The 21,669-nt window shown below is 46.9% G+C and overlaps 1 protein-coding gene across 12 annotated transcripts in view; it reads left to right on the top strand.

The window, feature by feature from the left end:
- Window positions 1-21,460, top strand: part of kazna (kazrin, periplakin interacting protein a) — a 309,866-nt gene extending 288,406 nt beyond the window's left edge. For 11 of the 12 annotated variants that reach the window (XM_064297865.1, XM_064297864.1, XM_064297866.1 and 8 more), the window contains 8 exons: window positions 2,336-2,459; window positions 16,579-16,784; window positions 17,204-17,322; window positions 17,779-18,010; window positions 18,211-18,312; window positions 18,891-19,057; window positions 19,466-19,598; window positions 20,063-21,460. In XM_064297865.1, coding sequence (XP_064153935.1) covers window positions 2,336-2,459; window positions 16,579-16,784; window positions 17,204-17,322; window positions 17,779-18,010; window positions 18,211-18,312; window positions 18,891-19,057; window positions 19,466-19,598; window positions 20,063-20,221 — 1,242 coding nt within the window. In that variant the 3' untranslated portion in view covers window positions 20,222-21,460. Of the gene's footprint in view, window positions 1-2,335; window positions 6,835-16,578; window positions 16,785-17,203; window positions 17,323-17,778; window positions 18,011-18,210; window positions 18,313-18,890; window positions 19,058-19,465; window positions 19,599-20,062 lie in introns of those variants that run through there. The other variant, XM_064297876.1, reaches the window with a different exon arrangement.
- Window positions 21,461-21,669: the final 209 nt, after the last annotated feature.

The raw sequence follows: 21,669 nt of genomic DNA, 5'->3' as shown, positions 1-21,669 counted from the left end.
TGTAGACCTCTTTTGTTAAACTAGTCAGCGCTAAATGTCAGATTCAACTGGAAGACAGCTGTAATTGTTCTTGTATTGTGATTATGTCAAATTTGAATAGCAGGGCCATGTTTTCATTCCTGCATGTTTTTTGATTGAGTTTTGTAGAATTGCATGTATGCTATAGCCCACTGTCTGTGGAGAGCTTTAAAGAATTCAATTCTATTGAATATTTTTGTCGGGAATGTTCTCTTTGATATGTTCTACTATTCAATAGTTCAGACTTCTGAAATGACTTTGTAAATGTGAAATATTAAAAATCGTTGTATAGACAGAGATGTAACACATAGCCCCATTGGAGTGAGATCACTTTTGTCAGTACTTGGTAACAGACCCTGAAGATGTGATGGAGTCCCCTTTATTGACAATATAATGTGTGTTCGCAGCCTGCAGCCCTCTTTTAACAGAGGGTAATGTAGCATCTTGTTGGCTGTGTGCAATTTCTTTTTCATTTTTTTTTCATTTAAATTACATTTTTTTATTTATTTGTTCTTCCAAATTTGGAAAGGGCAGTTGGCGCCCATTACATTTACAGTACATTACATTTATTTAGCAGACGCTTTTATCCAAAGCGATATACAAAATATCGAGGCACCCCTCACCCGACGTCTCCTGGTTCTGTGCCAGGCGCAGTGCTCCTGAAGCACGTGCACTCCTGTGACTCAGTTACCCACAAGGCAGTGCTGATGTCACACTCTACCACACGCTACTACAGAGAACCAGGTGAACGATGAGGTGCTGCCATTTTGGCCGATCACATGCCCGTCCCTAGTCATGCTAGTTCTGCATGGCATTGCAGGGCATAGTAGGCATTGGTGTGGTCTCGATCCGATACCAGACCATAGGACCCATCCACACACGAGAGCAGTCTTAAGAAGATGAGCCATCCAGCAGCCCCTAATCAACATACTGGTGACTCACCCTATTGCTGGTGCGAGAGGCCAGTCGTGGTCTGCTGCTATAGACTCTACAGCTGCTCCCCAGCCCACAGGCCCCCCTAGAACCCACTGCTATAACACCAATATAACCTTCTGAGGATGGTGTTAAAAGAGCAGGTCTCAACAGGGTTTCAATCAACTCTGTCCACCTCACAGCTTCTAGCGTTAAAAAAAAAAAAAAAAAATTGAACAGGATTTTTGTCACTGGATCCGGCGCAGGGTGTCGAACCCAGATTAATCAGAATGACACTGAGAATAGCTCTGATGTGTGAAGATGAGCAGTGGCACTATTTTTTTCCTCTCAAAGTCAGCGGGGGGCGGGGAAGGGGGGGTCTGTCTGTGTGGGTCTGGCTGGTTAAGGGTGTCTCTGTAATACTTTCTGAGCCCCTCATAATGACCCAAGAGGCACAGGCACTTCCGCTCAAAATCTTTTTCTTTTTTTTTTTTTGCGTGCACAAACCTTCGAGGTGTACGCAAAATGGGTTTAGCGCTGAGAAAGAGGACTGCGCTGTGCATTGACCCATTTAGATCCGAAAGCACTCATCGCATTAAAGTATGAAATTACATCCCAAATATTTGGTGATTTTCCTTCAACGCTGGAAATTCACAGAGGGAGGGGAGAAAAGCCCCGTAAATCACGGGGGGGGGGGGGGGGGGGGGGGGGGGGGGGTAATCACGTCAGGGTGTGAAAATTCATAGACCGAATTAGTTTCGATGAATTTGCTTGGCTGCCGGTGCCCGATGGAACGGTCCACTGAGCGCTTATTTCCTGTGACTGAGCCGAAATGAAGGTCTTGCTGTGCGGCGTGGGCACGGTTACTGTTACAGTTCGGCTCTGAACGTCCAGCGCTCCCAGCAGTCCTTTCTTCAAGGCTTTTGGGGGGCGGAGGGGGGGTGACCTTGACTGAGAAAGAAAACTTCAGAGAAAGTTTGGGCCACCTGTCTGGCAGAACCGGTTGTTCTGAGACGGCAGCAGTGTGCCAGCACGTTGCCCCTGGCCCTCGTGAAGGGGAGAGAACCCCCAGCACCCGCTGGCTAAAATACCCTGGTCCCAGGGGTTCAGGCTTGGACAGGGGAACGTGAGTTCCTGTTTCTGCAGGGTCCTGTTATATGCAGGCTGCACTCACAACACTCCAATGTTTTTAACTTTGATCTCTGATAAGGGGGCTGGTAGCTGTATCTTTTCTCAGCTGTAGATAGCAGCTTGACCCAAGCAGATCTGATTTTTTCCAGTGATGGATCTCTCTCTCCCTCCATCTCTATCTCTCTCTCTCTCTCTCTCTCTCTCCCCCTCTCTCTCTCTCTCTCTGTCTCTCTCCGTATCTCTCTCTCTCTCTCTATCTTTCTCTGCTCTGCAGTCGCTGGAGGATTTGGAAGACCAGAAGCGTAAGAAGAAGAAAGAGAAGATGGGCTTGGGTTCCCTATCGCGAGTCTTCGCTCGAGGCAAGCAGCGCAAGTCCCTGGACCCGGGCCTGTTCGATGGTACTTCTACTCCCGATTATTATATAGAGGAGGACGCCGACTGGTGATGGCTCCCCCCCCCCCACCCCCCTACCCCAAACTCCTCGAGAGTGATAGTACAATGCGTGTGAGAGAGTGAGCGAGCGAGCGAGGGAATGGAAGAACGAGAGCGCATGTGTGTTTGCCCCCCCCAACTTGAAACACCTGCTGAGAGGAGGAAAGAAAAAGACCAGAAATGAGCACCTCCCCCCAGCTGCCTCCTGTTATGTAAATAATACAAGTGAATACAAAATATATGTATGTAAATAAAAAAAATATATATGTGTATATATACGTATAGTATATATATATATATGTATATGTATGTACGTATATATACATATATACACATGTATACCTGGGATTATTATGTGTGGATATGTTATCTGTCATTTTCAGAACGAAGCGGCTGTGTTTTAATCTTTTACCGGTCTTTATATATGACTTTTTTTTCGATAACTGGAAACTTGAAGGACTGCTGTGTATTTGTAAATAACGGTCATCGTGTACATTGTGCTTGTGAACGTCTTTTGTCCTGAATGCTTTTTTTTTTTTTAACCTTTATTTTTATCCTGCATTTTTTTTTTCTTCTAAATTTCATTTATAATCCCCACCTCCCCACTTTCTTTTCCTGCTTGGTCCATTCCCTACATTTGGCCGAGAGAAAAGGTTTCCTGTATGCGAAGAGCAGACTGCGCAGTCCTCTATGAAGTCAAATCCAATGATAGAAATACACTCTGGTCAGACTTCCGGAACCAACAGCTGCGATACGCTGCAGAAACTCGCATGCAGATTCCACATAATGCCATTATCTGTTCCGGCGAGGAACTTGACTGGGAGACTCTCTTAAATCGCCTCAGGCGCCGCGATGAGAAAGACGTGACTGTTGGCTTTTTGAAACGAATTTTTCAAAAAACCGTTTTCAAAGAAATATTGCAAAGACATATCATCACGCCGCGAGCGCTGTCCGCAGAGATGCTTTTCCGTCTTGTAGCTTTAAAAAAAAAGAAAAGAAAAAAAAACATAAACAGTGGCCGTGTTCTCCCCCTGGGGGAAAGAGAGAAGGAAATTGACCAACGATTATGCCGTCACGTGCTAACGTTGTAGAATCAGCGTGCGCTCGGGTTCTGGCTTATGAACGCATGGCGTCGTGTCATTGAGCTGTCTTGTCGCTGTCAGTGGAGCGTCTTGTCTTTAGCGGTCGATTGATAAAGAGCGGGATCGATTTTTTTCTCTCAAAGTAAACAAGTGAGAGCGCGGCGGGGGGGCTCCTTGTGTGCTTCGATGATGGAGATGATGGCAAGGGGGGAGGGGAGGCATGGGGGTGGGGGGGGTGTTGGTCTCTGCTGTTTCCTGAGCACAGATCGTTGTTAGGAAGTGCTGGTCGAGACAGGAGAGCTGCTATTGGACATGCCAATTGCGCTCTCTTTTCAGAGCACGCAGTGTGTTCAGACGTAAACGAATTCCTGAGACGTGAAAGGATTTGCAAATTGCGCATACTTTCTACCGGCACCGAAAAGTACAGCAAAATCCCTTCTGTTTAGTTCTAATCCCATTTTAATTGTGAGGATTATTACAAGAATATAAAAGGGGAACTAGAGAAAAGAGGGGGACTTAGTGTTTCCTCCTAAATTACCCGCTTCTTTTGATTTACTACTGAATAAAAGTCACTGAACACCCTGCAGGATACAAGAAGGGAGAGGCTTCCAAGTCTGAAAGTTAGAAATTTCAGGAAGCCCTTGAAGGCAGGGTGAGCTCTTTGAGAATACAGGGTGGCCGGGTGCCAGCAGAACAGTCATTGGCTGTCGATGCTGTCAGTCGTGCCGATGGCGGACCCATCTCCTTGCCGATTGGGCGGTCAGAGCTCGAAGCTCTCTGTTGATTGGATTGAGGAGCTCTTCACAGACCTGCCATTCCTGTGGGTTCCATCATGCTGTGGGGTCCTCCCTTTCCCACCCTGGACCCGTTCCTCTGGTCTTCAGTGCTCCTCTCCAACGCAGCAAGCCTCCAGTTCAGGGCTATGTTGAGGTTCCGGTGGGCGGCAGCGTAGTATAATGGTTAGGGAACTGGGCGTGTGGCTCCGAAGGCTGCAGGTTTGATTCCCAGGTGTGGCACTGTCGCCGTTGTGCCCTTGAGCAAAGTACTCTGCCGGAATTGCTTCACGTAAATATCCAGCCGTATAAATGGATTGTGTGCAAAAAGAATGTAAGCTGTGTAAGTCTCTCTAGAAAGTTGCGTCTGCCAAATGCTTTAAATGTGAAGTAAACGGTTACACCAGGAGATTTCAACCTTTTTTGAGCCTCAAAGGCTTCCGGGAGACCCACGTCATAAGTTGTATTTTTGTATAGTCCCAAATCTGTATATAGTCCTTGCATATCAAGTCTGGCCAGGGCCCCCTACGGTACCGTCAAGGACCCCCTATTGAAATCCTAGGATTTAAAGGCACAAATTGTGACATAATATTCTATGGAAAATAAGAACAATCCTTAACGGAGGTTCTTGCAGTGCACATTTCTTAATCTGTTATTGGGATATTATTGTGAAACACTTTCTTGACACTCAATCCTGCACAAAATTTTAAAAAATGAATCGGTAGAAGCCTCTATCACAACATCGGTGTCTTAGAGCAGCAGGGGCTCCGGGTCTAGTTTGCAGTTCTTTCTGACGTCAGCTGTGTGGATTAGAAGCGGCGTGACGAGTCGGAACGAGGACTTTGTCATTGCGGAGGTCTTCGCAACCGCCATGGAGGGGCATTACAGGGGGATTAACGTGCCCCATAATGCACCCCGGTCCGCTGTAGCCCGCCGTGCCGCCGTCAGTACCCCCTTGTGCTAATGCGCGTCGTCGTGTGATTGTCTCTGGCTTAGTGAGTGACGGAGGGAGCGGCAGAGAGGCCGTTTGGTTGTGGGCAATGAGCTGCTGCTATTCCACCGCTCTGGAGACCTCCTCAGCGAATCACTGCCAGCTGTGGCCTCCCCGTCTCCTAGGCAACAGGGCCCGTACTCCGCGTGCTTGCGCGCGAGCAAGGGAGCGAGGGAGCATATGCTGATAGTTAGGATTGCACCTTGGATCCCACTCCTCGGATCCTGGCAACCAATTCCCGGTCCGGTCTTTTCTGAGCTCGCCATTATACTCTCATGTAGCGCTGCTGGGTGGCTCAACCTGTTAAAGCACTGCTACAGTCCATGGATAAGCCTCATGGTCTGGGATTGAATCCGGGCCCGACCAGTGGCAGTAGCAGCCAGCAGATGGCGCTAGCCTAGCGACCAGGGTGGGAGGGGTTTGTGTCTGATCACTTGCTACCGACTACTAATGGTCGATCAAGTGGTCAAGGTCACCGTGAAGTTTGCTTCTCCAAATGATGTCTTTGCACATTTGTTGACCGTGGTGAGACATAAAGAAGACTACAATGAACTTTGCGGCGTGAGTATAATTAGGCATTCCAAATTGGGATAATAATAATAATAATAATAATAATAATATAATAATACGGCGTGTAATTGGGAACAATGTGTTAAAAGCAATCCCATGTCTTACAGTCACACGTGCCAGAATCAGGCTATGAGTTTGATCATGTGGGTGGAGGGGGGGTTAATAATGTGCTTTTTAATTAGCGGGTGCCTCACAGGTTAAAACCGGATTTGGCTTCACTTACAAAAGAGGTTCTGTGAATTTGGACCAAAGTCAAAAACCAGATCTCACATCCAAGCTGCCTATAAAGCAATTAAAGAAGTGCCAAAGGTTAATAGTCTCTAAAAGAAAGAAAAATACACGTTCAATTAAGCTTGTAGTTCTGCTTTTGTTCCTATGCATGAGCTCTTATGGGATTCATTCAGAGGTCTGCCTTGGCTTACAGGAACTCTTTTCATCTTCATTTAGTTACTAAAATCCTGCTGGCTCGCCATTCATCTAACATACTGACAGTATGGGGAATTATGGGAATGTACATTCAAACAAAGGCATAATTTCCCATGCTGCTTTGCTAAGGGGACTTGTCAGTGACCAGGGAAAGGAGAGCGTTCATTCATACTTTCCTCTTGGTATTTCACATCAGACAGATGTTATTTTTTTATTATTTTATTTTGGTAACAAATTCCTTCTCATTTCATGACAATTATTTTAAGCTTTGTAAATTAGGAGATATTGCTAAAAAATTTAAAAATATACTATTAAAAGAGTTTTATTTAAAGAAAAAAGAAGCTTCAATAGGTGAATAATTGGTGATGTGTAGGACTGTACTCTATCTTCAGTTGCTTGGAGATGGAGAGTAGTGAAAGAGGTTTCAATGGCATGGAAACGAACATGATAAAAAAATCTAAATAAAAACTTATTTTAAAATAAAATAACTCCGAATTTCCATGTGGCCTTCTTCTTTTCCCTGTGTTGTTGTTTGTTGTTGTGGTATGGCTTCCTCCTAATCCCCCCCCCCCCCTCCCCCTTCCCCCTTTCCCGTGCAGGGAGCTACCACCTTGTCCGGTGGTACCCCCCTCCCACCCCCTTCCCCCAGCTAGCGGTGTCCATCTGTGACTACCAACCGTCCGTGTGAGCGCAAAGTGTCGATAACATTACGTCATGAGCCGACCCCCTTCTAATTCTGCTCTCAGACTCTGAACACAGTGTCTTCACCCAGCGGTGTCTTCTGTCTTCGCGCGACCCTCAAATTTACCGCACCGTCGTACGGCCCGGTTCTCTGATCCTGATGACAAAACATTTTCGGTCCAGAAGACACTGCTGCTGCCGCTGCTGCCGCTGCTGCACGACTGGGTCATACACTGTGTGTGCAGACTCCACTGAAAATACATTTTAAAATGAACAGCAGCAGTCCTAAATCCAGCCCTTCTTCAAGTTGACCAAATCTGTGACTTTTCTTTCAAAGACACGCCCGGTGGGTTTTCTCTCCTGCTACATCTCCACAGCCTTAAAGAAAATGTCCATAACTGAGATGCACTGGGTGATCTGTGCTGATCACTTCAACCATATGTTCTCATGTGTGTACTTTCAGGATTGAACTGTAATTGCTAAATTTAAAAATGTGTATTTTTACGGGAAAGGGGAAACGGGTACAGAGACAGGTCATTTGGAATCTGGGATATGTAATATGGTCTATCTATTTTGTTTATTTTTATTTATTTGTCAGGGACTGTGTGCAGTGCTCAACATAAAAATGGCTCACTTTGATGTATTGTTTCAGAGTTCACCAAGGCTAATTTTCATCTGTAGTCCCTGGGCATCTGAGACCTTACATTCATTTGTCATATTTGAACAAATCAAGGAGAGTCCTTGTTCCAGTTATATGCGTATATATTACTTTAGCAAATCTTTTAGCTAAATCTTTTTCATTTAACATTTTCTGGGCGGAACTCTCAAAAGCAAAAGCCCCCCCCCCCCCCAAAAAAAAAAAATTTCTTTTCAAAATTGTTCATAATTCCAGGCCTGTCTCTTTCCCTTAACATAACTGTTTGACATGCAGTTTCCTGTTATTACTTATGGTACTGTTAATTGGATAAGTATGACCAGAAAAAATTGAATTAGAGCTCGCTTTGAAGAGAGGACACAAAGGTTAATTAAATGCACTTCAGTAATGACTTCACCTTTAACGGGCTGAGATTTCACATGTGACTGAAGCACCTGATTCACACACACAGCCACAAAGCCTGGTGTACTTCTCTTTTTTTTTACCAATTCAGGCTCTCATTAAAAAGTGGAAAAGGTCAGCTTCAAATGTCAGCGTTGCATACTGTAGGGCAGGGGTACTCAAATTTGGCCCTGGAGGGCAGTAGTGCTGTCAGTTTTACCCTCTTATCAGGGACTGATTTAGATCCGGGACAGCAGGTGAATGGAATCTCTGGCCAGTCCGTGGCATTAATCAGTCAGTTAACTGTCGGGTACTTCTTTTCGTGGTGGTCGTGCAGTATAGCGGTTAGGGAGCTGGATTCCCAAGTCCCGGGTTGCAGGTTTAATGCCCAGTTGAGGCATTGCTGCTGTACCCTTGAGCAAGGCGATTAACGCGAATAATCCTCAGTAAATAACCAGCTATGCGAATGGATTGCATGTACAAATAATGTACGCTGTGCAAATTGCCCTGGATAAAAGCATCTGCACAATGGCAACAAAAAAAAACAGTATAAAAATAAAGGCAGTACTGCTGGCCTTGAGTGGCATATTTAAGCATCTCTGCTGTGTATTGATTTGAGAGATGCTAAGAGATGCCCTTTCCCATTAAGTGATTGGACTGAGCTTTTTATGAGAGCTGGAGAAACCTGATCAGACTCACAATGCAACATTCTCAAGCCATATTTAATTACTCTAGAACCCCCCAAAAACACAGTCCAGGTTCACCCTGCTTGAACACACGCGCTGCTATTTGCTGCCAATCACTCTGTAGCAATGCTTGTCCGACAATAGCATAAATCTGAGATGCTCGACAACTCGGACACATTTGTGCAGAGATAGTCCAGTCAGCTTGATCAGTTCGTAGTCAGGTGTGACCGCGGCCACACCTCACCCGAGCATCATGAACCTCCATTCATGATCCATAGAATCTGCAGTGATCTGCTTTCTGCAGTGCATCTACTTAAAACCTTCCATCAGGGCTGGGATCCTAAACACTGGTACTGGAGGTTCACAGTTTCTGCAGGTTTGTTGCCGACTCTTTAGCCAATCACTGATATAAGTTAAGCATTAAGTCATAGACTGTAGAAAAATTATGGACCAAGTCACTGTGACGTCACCCACTGACTTTCCATGGTTTTGGTGAAAAGTATTTTGAAATCGCAGAAGGGCAGTTTCCGGGGCTCTACCATTTTGAACAAAGGAAAACTGTGCAGTATGGGAAAGGGGGAATCCACATATGGGCATGAAGTTCAGCCCATTTTCTTGTGGGGAAAAATGATTGCCTTCATATTTCTACTGTATTGTTACCATTGACTTGGCTTGAAGCAGGTGGCTGAAACACCTATGTTGGAGCCAACCGTACTGGTGCTAGTGAGCAATGACTCACAACAAGGCCAAGAAGTGAGCTTCAAAAACATGGCCGCTTGATGTAAGTAGAGGAACACACCAGACACTCGCAGTCACTGCAGCCCTCCAGGATTTGAGTTTAACATCCCTGCTTGAGAACCTGGTGCTGTTCTGACCGCACAGCAGCTATCTAGAGTACTACACGGTTCAGTATGACTTGAGTGACGCAGTCAGATGTGTGAATAAGGTAAATATTAGAATGGTTATGGTTAACTAAAGCGAGAGTGGTGCGACAGTACCTTGTCAATTGTAACCATGACAACATCAATGATCAAAATCGCTGGAGGGAGACGAGCGCCTGTGTGAAATATTAACGCCCCCGGACTGCGCGCTGCCTGTGCAAACACCTCGTCATACTGCGCTTGATATGTTTTAATACACTGAAGAAAAGCCTGCCTTGCAAAGTCTGCCCCAGAAAATGGTGGCCTTTTCTTAACTTAGGCTTTCAAACAGCCGTCTTGTTATTGGGGAGGGGGGGGGGGGTTTCCAAAAAAAACGTTGATGATCAACTTCTTTAACTGCACTCTCCATGGGATTCCCCTCCCAAACTACCATCAACCCCATGGGTTTGTCTGTTCCCATCTCATCACACTTCACTGCTTCCCAGTGAAACGGTCGGCTGCTGCTGCTACGTTTCCAGTCGCCGAGCCCTGATTGGTAGTCACCAGTTTAAGGCGCCAGTCAGATCAAAGACACGCTCCGTCTGGTTCCATCGCAAACCCGCAGAGGATGCCTCCAAAGCAGGTCGTTAGAGTCACAGGTGGTGCAATGCCGTGCCGTCTTCCAAAACAAAAACAGCACCTGACCCAAGCACACCGCCATGTTGTTATTACCTCGGACGCACCGTCCGACGTGGCTGGGGCTTCTGTCTGAAGACGTTCAGCTGCTTTGCCCGGACAGCGCTGCAGGTCGCTTCCACCTGCCACGCAGATTTGTTCTGACGGAGACATTAATGGAAACGTGTTGCGAACGCGTTGAATGCGCCGCCCGAAAAAGGCACAGAGAAACCCCGGATGGCAGGGCAATTAAAAGAGAAACCTCAAGCAACTAATTGCTTATGGGGGTTTTTTTTTTCTCTCTTCACCCTTCTGAAAATGAGGCTTGTCTCACAAGCCTGCAGCTTCTGGCTTTTGAATGCTGTCATTTCTAAATAAAGGAGTGATTCCCTGGAGCCTCGTTTACTACTTTTCCATCGTGCCTCACGGTGTGAGAGGAGCTTTCCTGGGACCGAGACTTCAGTGGAAGGGAAGGCGCAGCATTAAATTAAATTCAAAATCTTTTGTACAATCTAAGGATCTGTTTAATAAGACAGTGCTGCATTTCTTAGAATAAAAAAATAAAAACGCATTTTTAGAACATCCAGAGCAACAACAGTGAGTCTCACTGTGTGAGGCAGTACACGTGAACCGACCATAGAAGGTGGTAAGAACCTCATTTCCTGCTTTCCTTTTAATCAGCAGCCAATTAAGCCCCGGGGAACAAGGTGTGTATACAATTCAGCCATTTAGCTCAACTCGGTTGAATCGCTTGTGCCGAAATGCATCAAACAGCGGCAGACCGCGCGTCCCTCCCAGGCGAGATTCTGATAATCATGGTCCGTGGTGACATTTGCTCCTCTGTGGAGAATGATTACGCGGTATAAATGCACTCTTTCCATAAGCCCTCTCTGTGTTTTTCACACCACCGGAGACCCCATTAAAACTGTGAGTGATGAAACGCAAAATGGAAGAAAAGAGAAGCCTCAGAAACAGGTGGTTTTCAGGCGAGAAGCGCTCTGCTAATTGAATAGTTACGTCTGGAGTTGGCTTTTTTCCGAATGCCACAATTTTTGCACACCACTGATTTAGCTTAATTGAAGCGAGCTAATCTTGTACGAAACAACAAGGAGGCAGTCTGACCTTTACACCTGGAGATTTGCTGGAATTAATTAGCGTTCTCTGCCAGACGCTGGCCACTCCAGCCCCTTCTCTTTACACTTCTGTGGGTGGCATTTGGAAATATTGCCGGAAGGTTTTTTTTGCGCGAGAGTTTCAGTCCCAGGTGACCGTTTTCTGCTGTGCGAAATTTCAGTAAATTCCGTTTTTTAAAGGTTCCCCACCGATGCGTTTGTCCTCGCTCAGGAATGACATCAGCGCTTCAGTCGACCGCGCGTTCCAAACGGGCGGTGGTCTGTTTGTCCCGCTGGCTGAGTTTCGGCGGGTAGTTTTTGTCCCACAACAGCGCCTGTGGGGTCACAGCTCTGTTTATACCCACTTGCGCTCTGCCTCAAGGGCTCCTAGCTTCTCCTTGTGGGACAGTTTCCGTTTTGGGACTCGCTCTCTCACCTTGCCCGTCATAACGTCCGCCCAGCAGGGGGGAGCTAGCACATTCCGTTCCATCGTTTCAAAACGTTGCGCTCGACGGTTTGACCACGCCCCTTCCTTCCTGGAGCGTCCAGTGCTCATTCGCTCGGTCGCGAATCTCACGGACGCTGTAGATCTGCTTCCTTCGCTTGCGTTTGTTCTCATCTGAAGGAGGGTTTATGGGACAGACGGGGCCTCGCCGTGGGCTGTCACTGTGAGGAACGGCTCTGGAACAGACCCCCCCTCGCCCCGCCCACACGCCTTCACCGGCCCTCACAGGACCCCGGCATCCTGCTCATGCTCACAAACCCACTCCACATAATCGCCACTGCGGGCAAATCATCAGCTCGAATGCTTTCATTAAGCCGCTCAATTGTAGCGCGACCCCTGGGAGCTGCTGAATAATCACCCTCTCACCACCACCACCACCACCGCCATCACTAGTCCTTTTGCCTTTTTCGTCTCTGTTGCCCATTCCGACTTCAATGCGCCCTCCTTAATTTCTTAGAGAGCGCCTCTTTTGAAAATTCTGAATTAATCACCTGTTTCATGCGTTCGCGGTGGGGAAGCGTCGCCTGCCAGGACTGAGATACCTGCTCTCCTGTGATAGGCCAGGGCAGGGCCGCGGCATTGTGCCACGCTGCTTCAAAGCGCTCTTCCTCGCAGCTTTGAGCGCTGGGGCGGCCTGCGTGTGTTCGGGCTCGCACTGCAGCGTTCTCTCCCTGTTCCGGGTGATTGCATTGGACATTCAACAGACACATTTCCTAATGTAATTTCTCTGTATTGTTCACTGGAAACAAAGCGGATGCCTGCAGTCTGTGATTAGAGGCGAGAGCATTGCATGGGGGTGTCGCAGCTGGTCTGGAGCAGGTACGCTAGCAGACTGTGTTTGAGAGTGGTTATAGAGTCTTACTGTGAGATGCACACACACATAAAGGTGCAATTCCTGAGAATCTGTTGGGTCCCTCATATCGCACCAGAACTATTACGGATGGATTTTTGGGCATTTTAAGTCCAATCTGAAGAGGAATAGCCTACTCCCCTACAGTGGACTCTTCACCACCAGTCACGCTCCATTGAGAAGCCGAAGGGTGGTTTCATTTGAGGAGCGATTCGTTCGGCGGGTCTATCCTACGCTTGGCATTCTGACGTTTCCGAGGTGGTTGGGCCTAATTGAAATCCTCGCCGCTGTGCAGCCTCTGTCTGGTTTTGGCTGTCAATTCCACTGTTCTGCAGCTCTAGTTCTGCATAGGTGCTTTAGAGCGGAGCGGGAAGTCTTCCCCAAGGCCTGGGGCCCCAACCGCAGCACATGCACGGGCCCTGGGAATGCCATGGCAGGAGTCTGAGTGAGATCATATTCACTGGACTGGCACCTGGGTCGGCTAGCCTCCGTCTGCTAGACTGACCACCTGGGCGCTAGGAATATTGTTTGTGCAGCATGAAGGGAGAATCCTTCACCTTTGCTCGCTTAGTGAGGCCTGTAGAGTATTTCACTCCTCCCAAGCCAGAAGGTTCAAGGTTACGGAACATCCAGGCAGGCCTGGCTTGTCCGATATTGTGCAAACAGCTTATGCTACTTATGTCCTGCAAATCCATCGCGGCAGACATCTCGTTCTGTTCAAACGCCTAATTATTTTAACCAGTAGCCACACTTCATAGAACGCCAACCTGAGGGGCCAGTGAGATTGAAGCAGTCAGTGTTCAGGGACATACCATGTGTTGTGTTGATCTGCTTATGATCCGCAATTTAAGTCAGTATTGTTTCACAGATGGACATGTGAAATCCTGGGCTTGAGTAGCTGGGTTTATTCAAGAGGAGCATCCGGTGCCTTTTTTTTTTTTTTTTGTTTTTGTTTTGGGTTGAATAAAATTTTGGGCTTATATGGATTGTTCAGAATTTATTGCCATGTTTCTCATCTGTTTTAAAACGCCTGTTCACAATTTGTTGTAAAGAGTTGTCAGACTGCCATCTGCTGGTGATATTAGGGGATAATACCTCCAGCAGAAAAATGTCACACCTATGCTTCACGATCCTTGTGTGCACTGTCTCCAGCATTAATCATTCAGAGACAGTGCATAAGCATCTAGAGAGTCAGAGGTGTACTGATGCATTACGATCCAATGGAGAAGGGTTTGGCCCTGAAGTCGCTGGCAATTTTAGAAGGAAAACTCGGAAAGTCCACTCTTCTGCTTGGGGTCCATAAAACTGCAGTACAGTAATATTTCAAGCTTGCTTGAAACTGATACCTGCTGATACCTTATGGGAATTAAGTCTCTGTGGACCTTTTTTAAAAGCCTTTCTGAGATCTGGTGAGAGTTTCCCTTTGCACAAGCAGTACCATTGCCTTCCTGCTTTTACCAGGCTTTGAGGAAAAACCCAACAATTCAAATACATTTGTGGCACACGGTCAGCTTTCCATGAGTATCTATTACTCATAACTGGATAAGAAAGGTCTTTGTTAATTCGCCCTTTGGCTCTGTTCTTAAGCACGGGTTGTTTCGTGTGGCCTGTCCTGCAGAGCTTCGGGCCGAACGGGGAGCTATCAACCACCAGACTGTAATTAGCAGCCACCGCGCTGCCTCTGTTGGGAAACTCTTAATTGTCGAGCGAGTTGAACAGTTGCAATGTTGTTGTTCGCTAAGTGCTTCTTGGCTTGATGTATTTCAATGTGATTATTGTTGTGCCCACAATGAAATATGACAGATCTTACCTTCTGGTGAGGAAACGGGGGATTTCTAAGTGTGTGTACCAGAATTATGGACTGATTTAATTTTTTAAAAATAACTAGAGTGATGTGGAATGATGCAGGGAATCTTGCCATCCACAGCTCTGCTCTTAAAATTTTTGTACCTGCATTTCTGCCACAGCATTGCTTTGCTTTCTAGCTAAGATGGCTAAAATCTTAAAATATCTGACATCACTGTGGATTGCTTTAATATTTTTATTCTTTTCTCTCTTACGTGCTCACATTTACTCTGTCAGACCTGATAAAATCATTGGAATATAATGCACCTTTCAGATTTGATGTAAGTGCATGTGTGTGCGTGAGCGTATGCCAGACCTGCATGTAGTTCACGCCTGATCTTCCACAACATGCCTCACCTCAGGTAAAATGGCGGAGAAGTGGAGAAGGAGATCGGACAGGGCGGAATTCTCGCTAATTTCCACCGTGATCTCAGAGCAAGATGTGTTTTCACTGCTCTGCAATTCTGCTACTGCTACGACGGGTCTGAGCACTGAGTTAAAATCCAGTCCACTCACTCGCTCCATTACCTGGCGATATTACACTTCTATCTCAGGCCCCTATATCCCTTATTTAGTCCAGTGCCTCAGACAGAGGCCTGTCAGAGGCTCAGAGACCCTTGTTTTAATGGTCTTTCCCAGTCAAAGGCAGTTCAAACGCTGAGGTTGGGCGCTGCCACAGGATGACAAAGGGTCAGGACATGAGGGACTCTCGGGGTCCCATATAGCCACGGCTGTTGTGAAGCCCATTTTGAGATACAGGTTGCTTCCTTGTCTATGGAGACCCCTTTCTGCATCCTAACTCCTTACTGCCATCGTTACCGTTACCCCATTAATCTGTGCTGGTGGCTTCTTGAACTTTTAAAATGAACATGCATTTAAAAACTGAACCGTATTGGTTTAAAGTGTGAACATTGCATTGGCCTGGCTTATTTCCACTGCTGGGTCCATTTCATCCATAAATCTGAGCCCTTTCAAAAAGGCTGGGCCCTTTTTTTGTCATTTATGCAAGATGGCATATTTGATCTCAGACTTAATGGCTGCCATCAGTGTGAAATAATTCTTGAATTGAATGGGACTCAATGATCTTCTCTCCACATATTCATTAACCTGCTTGAGCAATGAGTCGTTATGACAGGAGACCAGGAGAGGGAATGAGGTGCAATTAATTTTCTTGCCAAAGAGAGACGTGTGTCGATGCACTTTGGCAGCACCTGCATGGCTGTGCGTTCGCAGACATTTTTTTTTGTTTTTCAATGTTGCCGGGAATGAACTTATGAACAATATTTTATCACGACTTGCGATGTTATGACTGCACCTGAAAGCTTCTGAGGCTAACGTTGAGTAGGTAGGGGCCTGGTTAATGGGAGTGAGCCTGCTATGAGTGTTGAGAAGAGGTGGCGATGGCTAATATGTGCAGGTATGTCTGGGAGGATGCGTGACATCCATCCAGTTAGCTTCTGACGGCTTTGTATAATCACGTTACAAACAGATCGCTCCATCGCCTTCTCGCTTTTCTTAGCGGGGTGATTACGGCGGCAGATCACGTCTCGAGCTGAGATAGAGATTGTCATCGGGTTGCAAAGGCCCAGCGCGATGATTCACGCTTTGCAGCTGCGTTCAATAAAAGTCATTTTGACACATCGCTCAAGGCTGGCTCCACTTCGCTGCTCCTGAACGGGGTGGGGGGTGCGGAGCGGGTTCGGGGCTGTTCGCCCTTCATCCGAAATTTTTCGGTTTGACTCGAGTGGTCAAGTCGGTTCTGCCTCTGAATCCCACCACTCTTCAGAAAAACAAAACAAAAAAAGAACGCGTGGCTCTAGTCAACTGTTCCGGAACTGGGTGTCGGATGTTTTTACCTCTTTTCTTGTCTTTTTTTTTCTCTGACAAGTCAGTTTTGCTTCTCAATCCCTTCCCTCCCTTCAAACCCCCCCCCCCCCCCACCCCCACACTCTCTCTCTCTCTCCCTCTCATTCCTTCACCTTGGCCAATCCAGACTCAGACAGTCTCTCCAGCCCCACCCACCTCAGCCTCAGCCTATCGGACGGAGAGGACCAGCTGGACCGCCTCCAGCAGGTGGAGCTGGCGCGGAGCATGCCCATGTCGCTGTGGAAGGCGGGTACGGTGCAGGCCTGGCTGGAGGTCATCATGGCCATGCCCATGTACATTCGCGCCTGCTCGGAGAACGTCAAAAGCGGCAAGGTAAGATAGCACATGCACCCCGCCGAGCGCTGAGAGCTATAGGGTTCCATTCAACCGCTTTGTGGAAGTTCACTATAAGCTATTATACAGGATATGATGTTCGTAGGTAGCTACTGTACCTCAAAACAATACTTTATGAGGATGAAGTCCTATAATTCTGAGGTCTTGCTTTTGTGTCTGTCTCACTGTTCGGAGGAGAGAATGCTTCCACTCACTTTACTGTTGCCTGATTCGCTGAAGACAGGGGGAGTGTTTTTGGACCTGAAACAGCGAGCATGTTGTGTTAATTAAAACACAGTCAACGTTGTTTCCCTGCCTTGTTGGGTTTGGTAATGTGAGAAGTGATTTTATGTGAAATGCAGGAGATATGGAATGTCGGTTGGGCTTTATGAACAGCTTCAGTGGCCTCTTTCCTGCAGGTGCTGCTGGGATTGACGGACGAGGATCTGGAAATGGGATTGGGCGTCAGCAGTTCCATGCATCGCAGGAAGCTCCGCCTCGCCATTGAAGACTACCGTGATGCTGAGGGAGGGCGGGGGTGAGCTGGCAACAAGCTCTGACTCAGTGTTACACATATGTGTGCTCACACACACTCACACACACACACACATACTCACATGCACACATACACACAAACACACACATGCACACACACATATACTCACAAGCACACACACACACACACACACACATACTCACAAGCACACATTCACACCTCACTTGTTTCACCTCTCACTGCTTCCAACAGCAACAATTCATTAAATAGCACAAATTTCAAGCAAGTTTTAACAATGTATCAGGAGAGAAAATCTGCACTCCTGGTTATTTCAGTCATTCAAGGTCATGTTATCCAGTCACTGTTAGCATATTCCAGCAAGACCTAGAATGTCTCAAACCGCTACACATTCAAAGCGCTGTCTCATCCCTGACATGTGATGTTGAGAAGGTGAGTCAGTGGGTAATTAGACTGTCTGTCTCCGCGGACATCTTTCAGGTTGTCTAAGGCTGCAGACATGGACCATCACTGGGTGGCCAAGGCCTGGCTCAGTGATGTAGGGCTGCCCCAGTACTCCCAGGCCTTCCACAACCACCTGGTGGACGGGCGCATGCTCAACTCCCTCACCCGCAGGGACCTGGAACGCTTCCTCAACGTCACCAAGAAGTGCCACCAGATCAGCCTGCTGCTCGGCATCGAGCTTCTGCACACGCTCAGCTTCGACAAGGAGGTCAGATATGGCACTCTCTGGCGCACACACACACACACACACACACACACATGCACTGATACACACACACTCACATTCACATGCACAAGCACACACACACACACACAAGCAAATGCACTGACACACACACTCACATGTACACACATACACAGATCACAGAAGTGTAACCCAGTTCTCCTGTGTGTGACCCCGTCCCACAGGCCCTGCAGGCCCGTCGAACCCAGAGTGAGCACCAGAGCCTGGACCCCTTGGTATGGACCAACCATCGGGTGATCAAGTGGGTACGAGACATTGACCTGAAGGTGAGGACATGGACTGCTAGTTCCAGCTCCCGACTGTCTGTATACAAAGCTTTAATCCATCCTCTCATTCTATGGGGCATTACCGATCGCTATCTTATAATTAAGCAGGATATCCTATACAAGTCATTGTCGTTGTTGTTGTTTTCTGTGCTTAAAACAATGCATTAGCAGGAATCACACAGCTTTCCCATCCAATTTGCAATAAAGAACTGCGCCACATGTTAAATAGGAGCACAATGTTTTTTTGTCATTTGAGGAAGTGGCCACAGTTCAGGCAGGGTAAGTGGGAGAGGGTGTGTGTGAAATTGAGCCTGGGATATTTTCTGTGGCGGGGTACATCAGAACACCTTCTTCCTGACGTTTTGAGCAATGGGTCATTTCTTCGCTGAATGCTTACTGAGGCATACTGTACACGTTCTTGGAAGACATTGAAGTCGTCCGGCCGTTTGATAGTGAATGGCCATCCGTCTTTTAAATTGGATGTGAATTTCTTTTTTTTTAAATCTGTCGGTATGAGCGGGAATGTGTTTGAATATAAATCCGTCTGGCTTTCGCTTCTCCACCTCCGTCTTCTCCAGGAGTTTGCAGACAACCTCCAGAACAGCGGAGTCCATGGTGCCGTGATGGTTCTGGATCCCTCCTTCAACACCGACGCCATGGCAACTGCACTGGGTATCCCCAGCAACAAGCACATGATTCGCCGGCACCTCAGTGAGGAGATGAAGGCGCTCATCAGCTCTGCCAGGTGAGGGAGGGAGCATCGCCCTCCCCCTAAAAGGCTGTTCGAATGCTCTGACTTCATGTAAACATCGTCTGCGCTGAGAATTTGTATCTGAAGCACCATGGTCATTGGTCGTTCCCTCAGCTGGTATCGTGCACTTTTCTTAAACTCTCTCGCTTTCTGTATTGATCTCCCTCTTTTACTCCCCCTTTCCTGTCCCTCTCTATCCTTCTGTCACCCACTCTGTCTTCCCTTCATCTCTCCCTTCATTCTTTTGCCTCTGTCCTCTTATACCTCCCTACCTTCCTCACTTCTCTCTTCTTTCCCTTTTCTCTTTATCTGCATCAAATTCCCCATCTCTCTCTCCCTTCTCTTTTGACATTCTTTGTATCTCTCTCTCCTATCTTTCCCTTGCCCCCCCCCCCACCAAAGGACGAGTCTCCAGCAGGATTTTGAGAGGCTAGGCACACCCACCCTCCTGCGGCAAAACTCTCTGGGACGCCCACCTAGCTCTGTCCCCCGCCACCCGGAGGAGGAGGGGTCCCTAAGGAGACGCGCCATCAAGGTGGGTGCTGCCAAGCCCCTGCTGATTTGCTCGGCCTGATGGGAACGCCAGCGAACCTGGACTGAAGCACAATGCTGCGCAGTGGGGGGCTTTCACTGCAATGTTCATTAAATTATTAAGCAGTTCCTCTGTCCTTCCAAGACGAGGGTTGACATTCTGTGAGATTTGGAATTTCTTGGTGATTAAGAGATGTTGCATGGTTGCAGCTGCAACTAAAGTTGGTTTGGTTATCAAAGTAACTGGGTTAGGACAACTATGATGTATATTTACTGCTGTAGGAGTTTAAATGTGCCTTCTTAGGAGTCTAAAATTTTTGGAGTCTAGCGGCGGAAAAACAGAACTGGTTAGCAGCCCCATTAGTTTAATGGACTCGTGTACTTCACGTTCACTACATCACAATCTTTCCTAACTCAGTTGCATTTACCCTGTCATTGAGGCCTCTCTCTCTCTCCCATGTGTTCTAGCCACCGCTAGGGTTCAGCCCCAAGATCCATGGTGGGCAGGACCTTGGTTTCCATGGCAGCTGTGGCTCCCTGCCGAGAGAGAGCCGCGATGAGGCCACGTCCAGGGCGGAGTCCAGTCCCATGCACAGCTACTCGGGCATTGAGGTCACCAATGTCTGAATGGGCCCTGAGGCCGCACAGTCCTCCTCTACTGGCATTCTTTCCTATGACCTCACACTGGAGAATGCTGAGAGCAGGAGAACCATAGAGTTGCTTAGAGTCATGGGAGTTGTAGTTTCTTGGGAAGATCCTTTGTTGATGAGAATGCACTTGGCTATTTTCTTTCATGTCCGACCAGAGGGGAGGCCTTTGACTGGTCTAGCTCTCTCTGGCCTTTGACACAGGAAGTTTTTGTGCGAAGGGGAGTCCTGTGGAATGCTGCTGTCTGAAAATGTCAAAATGCAGAAGCTTTTATTTTTCTATTTGTGTCATTTGCTGTACTGTTTTAAACAGAGAGAGGCTGAGCAGAGCGCTACAGTCTGTTTCATCTCCTGTGACCCCAAAATAGGGGACTGCATGTGCTCAGATATGGATGCACGGGAGACTGAAGAGAAATGTCCGGAAATGACAAAAAAGTAGCACATTCTAATAACACAGAGGATGGGTAATGAAGGCATTTTATATTTTATTAAAGACATTTTTCTTTAGGTGTTGTTTCGATAAATAATTCTCTCTGTGTTTGACAGTGCATCGAGCTGCCTTGTGAACCTGACTGATGATGATGTCAATGGAATTATTGGAAATGTTAATCTCAAATGTCTTATTGATGGAGGACATGTCTAATAGCATTTTTTCAGTTTGTGTTTTTACACATTTGTTTGTATTAAAAAAAAGTAATAATAATGCATTTCACATTGCAATAAAGATAACCCTGTCATTCATCATAGAAATTATTTTTTAAAAACACAGTTTGAATTTAATATATATGTGTTTTCCATTGCCAGAATGATTGAGTTGGAAATGAACAAATATACTAAGCTGAAAGTATAAATATGTTTGGTAAGATTGATAAAGCTGACTGGAAAGTATTTCATAAGAATACTTCACATACCTACTCAGTAGCTGTCTGGCTGGCTGACTGAATGCCATGCATATTTTGGTTTAAGGGCGTGGCTATGTTGGATCTGCTGTGGGGATGATGACACCCCATCCCATTCAGATGTTCTTCTTGCATTTCTGCTCACTGAAAGTGAGTGCAGTCCAGTATCTAACTAAAAATAGCTAAATGGATTTACACAGGAGAAAGACCACGTGTTCTTCAAACAAAGATGACCTCTGACACCCCCTCTTTTTGGAGCAACTCGAGAAGCCATTCCCAATTGCTCCCTCTCATTTTCAAATAAACACTGTTTAACATTATGGATTATTTGCTTTCCCTGTTATGGATTTCAGAGGTAGTCTCCAGATCTTTTCTGAGCAAACAAATAGAGTGATGATTATCTTGTGTGTTTGTGTGTGTGCGTCTGCATGTGCGTGCGCCTATGTGTTTGTGGGTGAGTGTGCGTGCGTGCATGCATGCGTGCATGTGTGTGTTGGGGGGGAGGTGGATTATTTACCTCCTCCAATCT

Source organism: Anguilla rostrata, chromosome 11 (assembly GCF_018555375.3).
Source record: "Anguilla rostrata isolate EN2019 chromosome 11, ASM1855537v3, whole genome shotgun sequence".
Lineage (NCBI taxonomy): Eukaryota > Metazoa > Chordata > Actinopteri > Anguilliformes > Anguillidae > Anguilla > Anguilla rostrata.
Note: the sequence above shows the minus strand (reverse complement) of the source record. Positions and strands in the feature narration are given on the sequence as shown.